The sequence below is a fragment of the Euprymna scolopes genome, chromosome 7 (assembly GCF_053919585.1).
Source record: "Euprymna scolopes isolate OS-2025 chromosome 7, ASM5391958v1, whole genome shotgun sequence".
NCBI classification, from domain to species: Eukaryota; Metazoa; Mollusca; class Cephalopoda; order Sepiida; family Sepiolidae; genus Euprymna; species Euprymna scolopes.
The window spans coordinates 169,209,194-169,216,477 of record NC_136488.1 but is presented as its reverse complement, the minus strand read 5'-3'; the positions used below and the strand labels follow the sequence as shown (position 1 = coordinate 169,216,477).

At 34.0% G+C, this 7,284-nt stretch overlaps 1 protein-coding gene across 1 annotated transcript; it reads left to right on the top strand.

The window, feature by feature from the left end:
• Positions 1-464: 464 nt before the first annotated feature.
• LOC145280377 (uncharacterized) lies at positions 465-1,136 on the top strand. The gene has a single exon (XM_080132147.1). The coding sequence runs from the start codon at positions 465-467 to the stop codon at positions 1,134-1,136; it is 672 nt and encodes a 223-aa protein (XP_079988273.1).
• The last annotated feature ends 6,148 nt before the right edge of the window (positions 1,137-7,284 follow it).

Here is a 7,284-nt window from a genome sequence, read left to right as displayed (position 1 = left end):
AACTGGGCCGCGATCAGGGGTCAAGGACGTGTAGCTCACACGGTCAAAGTCACACTAGCCCCTTCATACTCCTATATGTTCTGCGATACCATGCTGAACAATTTTTAAATGATACGTCCACACAGATGTTAATGAACAATTTATACATGGACAATCTATATAAAACTAGCAACTCCCCGGAAGAACTACGTGATCTTTATAGTGAAGCAGTATGCCGCCTACATGTAAGAATAAGTAACATCTTTATTGCGGTGGATGCCCAAGTGGTCTTATCCTGACTGCTGTCTGAGAACATTAAAACAAAAAGCCAGTACACCAGAAACAGACTTAAGGATGTGCACCAAATAAGGAGAGAAATCAGTAAAAAATATTCTTTAGACATTAAATTCAAGTACATACCCTCAGCAGAAAATCCAGCAGATCTTTTGTCCCGGGGTCTCTCCCTTGACAAATTTCGACGAATGATGCAGTACTGGGTTTCAGGGCCGAAATGGATTGCGGAAAACCCGATCAATTGGCCTAGTAGCAGTCTGGACTCTTTGAGTTCCCCAAACAAGGATATATTTCAATCGGCGGTGCTACACACCACTGTTTCAGACTCAATAGTGGAACCTGTTATACCTTATGAGCGTTTCTCAAAGTTATCAAAGCTTATAAAGGCTACAGCATTTTTCTTTAAATTCAGAGACTTACTGAAACATAATGTTCCAACATCAGATCCGGATCACTGTGCAAGGATACATCTCTTTCATACGATGCAGCAGCAAATCTTCCAGAAGGAATTTGCTTACCTTAACGACCCCAAGGACAACCCTCCAGAGCTTGTTAAGGATCTCAACCTGTTCTTGGATGGGAGGATAGCCCAAACATCAGTTTATGAGTATGAATTGATTCATCCGATTTTGTTAGGCAAACATCACCCCTTAACTGAACTAGTGATTAGTGATTGCCATGAGAAATGCAAGCATTTGGGCATAGGGGCGACTTTAACAAAATTAAGGCTGTCTGGATTTTGGGTGCCCCAATCTAGGCAGGCAGTGAAAAAGGTGCTGTCAAAATGCTTCACATGTAAAAAATTCAACAACCTGGCGTTCAAATACCCTAAACTCACTAATCTGCCAAAAACACAGGGTTAATTTCATAAAGTCATTTCAACAAACGGGCATAGATTACACTGGTCATTTGTGGGTCAAACAAGATGAGAAGTGCAAAAACATATTGATCTTCACTTGCCTAAATGTAAGAGCGATTCACATAGAGCTGGTGGAAGACATGTCTACGGCCGCATTCCTTCAAGCTTTGATCAGGTTTACCAACATACATGGCGTACTGGCCTACATCTATAGTGACAATGCCAGATCATTTAATGCTGCACTTGGAGGGGATGTGGTGGAACATCATGTACAATCTTCGGCGTTCGGGAAATAATTCAGCAGATACAATATCAAGCACATTAAGATACCACTGTACTCTCCCTGGGTAGGAAGCACATGGGAGCGTTTGATACGTGTGGTGAAGGCATGTCTATACAAAACCATTGGTCGAGCCCAAATCAAATACTTTGATCTTCTGACATCCCTATCGGATATACAAAATGCTGTAAACTCAAGCCCCCTTACTTACAGATGCTCATCGGAAAATGATCTCCAGATAATAACACCCAATTGTTTCCATTCGTCCAAATGTCAGCAATGGACTTGTTGTAAGAGCTAAGGCTCCAGAAATAGTAGGAACTGATCCCCCAGCAAGGACTGATCTCCTAAATGCCTGGGAAGAGCGTGAAACAGTTTTAGAAAAATTCCGATAACTATGGTACGAAGAGTACTTACTCGGCCTCCGAGAAAGCTTTAAAGATCTACATGAAATAAATTTCTCAAATAAGATCAAATTAAACGATGTGATCCTTATAAAGAATCCAGCAAAGCCGAGACCTTATTGGCAACTTGGAAGGGTAATAGAACTTTTCCCAGGAGATGATAATAAGATTCGATCAGTTCGGGTGAAGAGAGGAGATGGATTGATACAAAATCATTCGATAAAACATCTGTATCCATTGGAATTATCGCTCACACATGACTACCATCCTGATCTGCATGAAAAGGAGAAAATAAATATTTCCAGCTCAACTACAGAAGAGTCGGTCATGGATAATGGCCCCGATGCGACAATAAAATGCAAGCAGATGACATTGCGACCAAAAAGAACAACTACACGAAAAAATAGAATAAATAACCCTGATGACCCATACATATACTATTAGTATAAGCTAGGTTTAATTGCAGTTAATTTTTAAAGATATTTTCAAAAAGATAAAAATAGATAATTAAAAAAGGTAACTGGAGATCAGTTGGAAATGTTATCATTCATTTTTACCTCCCTTGAATTACATATTTATTATGTACACTACATAAATGTAACACAGGCATCAGACTGTAAACCTTAACACTTTGGACATTACCTTTAAGCTGTCTGTAAATTAATTTACTGATTGTCTGGACATTTTTCGAGTATTCCGGATTGTATATTGGACATTTTACATGCATGTTTTTTCTTACATGATTGAACATATCAAATCACATATTCCTTTGTAAACATTTTTTTAAGATGTGCTAAAGTCACTTATACATTTGTATTGGAACTTTACAGAAATATTGTTGATTTTAATTTTCTGCTTTTCTAATTGTACGTTCATTTCCATTTTCTGTATTCATGACGTTAGCTAAAATTATAAATGTTAATACAATTGTTCTCATTAAATTAAGTGGATCAAATTCAAAACTTAAACAAAAAAAACTAAAAGAACTGACATTCAATTATTTGAACTTTCAAGCACCTTAATATAATGCTATGACAATTTCATAGTATTATTCTCCTAAGTCGAGAATATATTGGAATTAATTTGCGTACAGCTCCGGCTGATTAGATTTGCTTTAACCCCTGTCAGGGAAGCCATCCCCACACCTCTGGGAGTCACGGGAGGGGCTTTAGAAAACCCCTGCTCGCGCGCTTCGCGGTCTCTTTTTCATCTCATCCGGATCTGCGGATCACACACCCTCGACGGAAGCTCTGCTAGTTTTCCAATTGCTTTTCAACCAGCGTGAGTGGCAGTCAACTCAGGACGGAACCTGCTAGCCCTGTTTGAATTGCAACCAAGATATCACCAACGAAAAGGAGCCAGAACGAACGAAGCGAGGAAGCGCATGTCAACAATATTCCGCTAGACTCATCTTGAGATAAGTCTAGCGGAATATGTTTTCGCAACAATTAACTATCTTCTCTTACTTCCATCCACTTAATTTGGTCGTTCTGTATTATTTTATCTTGTACATATGTGCATATTTTCTTTCTCATTAAAACTGTTAAATTGTTAATAACTCTGTTGTGTTCCTTCGCACATTGCCCTCGTCTTGTTTCGGATTAAGGACTTATCGACATGTTCCCACATTCTCATGTATGAGAGTTGAACTTTATTTCCAAGGATATTCAAATCCCAACAAGAGTATATTAAGCAAAAAGTTCAAAATGATCCCATTCTTTCTAGGTATACAATTTACTCATTAAAAATGAATTATTATGATGGAGCAATCGCGGTAGACTTACGAAATCATATTAAGGTTTGGACTGAGAGACTGCAAGGAACGGACTACATCGGTGGAGAATGATGTAAATAAAAATACGAACGAATCTGACGTAATTGACGATAAACTATATCGAGAGATCATAGAAAATTTACGATAAATAATTAAAGCAGCAAGAACAATATATATTATATAGTATTGAAACTATCACAAAATTATCAAGACCGCAATGAAAAATTTAAACGTGCTTAAACACGTCCTTCTTTATTAAAGCAAATGCAAAAATAAAAAGAACACCTTTAGTATTTGGAAAATCTACAAAACCCTAAAATTAAAGGTATTTTTTTCTGATTCAGATTGGTGGAAATAACAAAGATCGAAAAAGTCTAACTGGATAATGTTTCACCAATCAAAAGATGAACCTATCATTTCAGGGAGATCTAAAAACAGCAGATTGTGGTCCTTTGTACGTGTGATGCTGAGTTTACTGCAGTCCTGGATTCTGCAGAAGAAGCACTATATGTAATGGTCATTCTAAAGACAGGTTTAAAACCAAAATTAACTAAAGCTTTCGCAGTAATTAATTGCGATAACTAATTCCGCATAATCTTAACAAACAACACAGTAATTAACCAAATGTCTAAGCATACTAATATTAAATATCACTTCATAAGAAATGAAATAAAAGAGAATTCCACAATTGTAAATTACATAGAATCAGAGTAAAATATAGCCGACATATTTACAAAACCGGCGACAGAAATAAAATTAAAACATTTTATCAATAAAATTGTCGGGATTTGACTTTAAATGACTTTTTCACTAGCCTAAATAAAAAAGTGAATTTGTCCTGAGCAAGACGAAAAAACTGTATGTATTTTCTTTATGTTAACATACTAAATAAGAAATTACTGTTTTAACTCTTACTAAAAACATCACCTTTTGAAAATATTTTCTTTTTTTTTTTGGGGGGGCAAATAAATTATACATAGTTATCTTTTAAGGCGTTTATAAATGAAAATGGAATTTTTATTTTATTTTGTGAATGATACTTTCTTTAATATTTTTTGCTTTTAGCTTTATTTTAAGTTAACTTAAAAAAACCCACCTTTTTTCTGGATACATATTACATGCATATTTATATGTATGTAATTTAAAAACTGAATTGAATAATTAATACAATGTTCATACGAAAGAAGTGAGGTTGTTTTAAGATATTTTGCATTTTTAATCAATAAATTATACAAACGTGTCTTAAATTTTTTTCTGTTTGCATTTTATTGCCGTGTTCTTGTTTTTATGAAGTTGACGTACGTTTGACAGTTGGCCAAAAGGTCCTCTTTTATTGCGTAACAAAGTCCGCGAAATTATGTAGTAAACAATAAAAGCCGAACTTTGGCGTGCGCACGAATATCATAGCCGTCATTTAGACGACACAGATTCAATAATTTCAGAGAGAAAAAGGTTCTATTAACTCTGACACCGGATATACTCAGTTGAACTATTCTTGAACAAGAAAAGTACATTATTTCAACCTTTACAAACATTTTTTTTTCAAATGTCTGGAACTACAATAAAATAATGATAGAAAATTACTTTTTTATGATTTCCGGATACAACAATGGCGACGTGGGATCGCCAGAAGTAATAATTGGTTAATAGAAATTTTTTTTCAGTCGTAGGTCACTTCAGTACACTTTTAACCGAACATTCACATCAGTTTTTATACTAATGTACGCTATCTCTAAAAAATTATGCTCCGTCTTTGTTCGCGCTTGACATTTACCTAAATATATTATTTAAATATCCATCTTAAAATATAGAATTAAATCTATAATTTTATTTTTTTCATTTATAATTATTATTATGATTTACTCGGCACCCTATGCTGGACTGAATGGATTGATATATAATAAGAAAATATATTTCTACATATATATATGTCACGTTAAACTTAGATAAAAACACATATGAACCATACTTAAAAGATAACGCTACTCCAATTTACGTAAACCCTAAGTCCAACCACCCACCATCAATTATAAAACATATTCCTAACTCGATCGTAAGTAGACTCAGTAATAACTCAAGCGATGAAAATGCATTTAACAGGTCATCCAATATTTACGAAACAGCCCTAAAAACAGTGGATACAAAAATATAGATATCAAATATAAACAACAAAACACCAACAACTATAATAAAATTAAAAACAGAAGAAAAAGAACTATAATTTGGTATACGGCCCCATACAATCAAATGTTAAAAACAAAACTTGGCAAGAAATTTCTAGATCTTATTGAAAAACACTTTCCCGCAACCAACCCCTTACACAAAATCTTCAATAAAAATACCTTCGAGTTATCTTACAGTTGTTGCGAAAATCTAGAGATGATAATTAAGGCACATAATAACAAAATACTAAATGAAAACAATGTAAACAACAACAAAATAACAATAAAAAAAGTAGACACCAGGACAGAAATAAAAACAACACGAGCAGAAATAATAATAATAATAATAATAATAATAATAATAATAATAATAATAATAATAATAATAATAATAATAATAATAATAATAACAAACCAACCCCGGACAAGTACAACCATACAATAAATAAAAATACTAATAACGAACAAGATAAATGCAATTGTAGACACCGCACACTTTGCCCAGTCCAAAACAAATGTCTAACAAAAAGCGTAGTCTATCAAGCAACAATATTTGCAAAAGAAAACCCGAATAACAAAAAATATTACATAGGCATGACTTCCTTAGATTTCAAAACCCGATACTATGACCACAAAAGCACATTCAAAAATAAAAAACACCGTATAAAAACAACACTAGCGAATAAATACTGGGAACTCAAAGAAAGCGGACATTCGCCGGTAGTCGAATGGAAAATAATAAGACAAGCTACCACATGCAGACATTTAGACGACCCATGTAAATTATGCCTCCATGAAAAATTTTCTATCCTGTACTTTAAAGAACCTCAAAATCTATTAAACTGTAGGCGGGAAATAGCAAACAACTGTGTTCACAAAATAAAACTCACTCTAGGATAGCGATACAAAATAGCTTTAAAACTAACAATAACAATAGAAAACAAACAAATAAATAAATTAAATAAACATGAATATACATAAACGATCACACGCATATGTGTGTATATATGTGTATATATGTGCATTATTGTGTACACATAGGTATATTTATATGTATATAAAAAAAAAAGAAGCAGAACGGCCACCTAAAACCACTAACCTAGCTCTAAAACAGATCCTTTGTTTGATAAAATGCATGCCCATTGGCTGGTAGGAAGGGGCGCGGTGGATACTAGAAAGCTGAGTGGCCAACTAGTAATCCTCAACATGTATAAAAACAAGAAGCAACGACAGAATTCGCGCATAAGCCTGACGAATCCTATAGTTGGATGAAACGCAGAATATTCAGTGTAGCTTAATCGCCATATATATTTTATAAATTACTATATATATATATATATATATATATATATATACATATATATATATATACTAGCAAAAGTACCCGCCGTTGACTGGGTTCAAAAACAGCGTACAGAAAATGGACTCTGATTTATGAAAGCATGATAGGTTATGAAAAGGAACGGTTGTAAATTTGGGTTGAATTTGGGGGTATCAAAACCAAAGCAAAATATGATGAAAGTAAAAATAAA

Excerpts from the sequence above, each read along its gene's own strand:
- LOC145280377 (XM_080132147.1), top strand. The coding sequence starts at position 465 with ATGCAGTACTGGGTTTCAGGGCCGAAATGGATTGCGGAAAACCCGATC.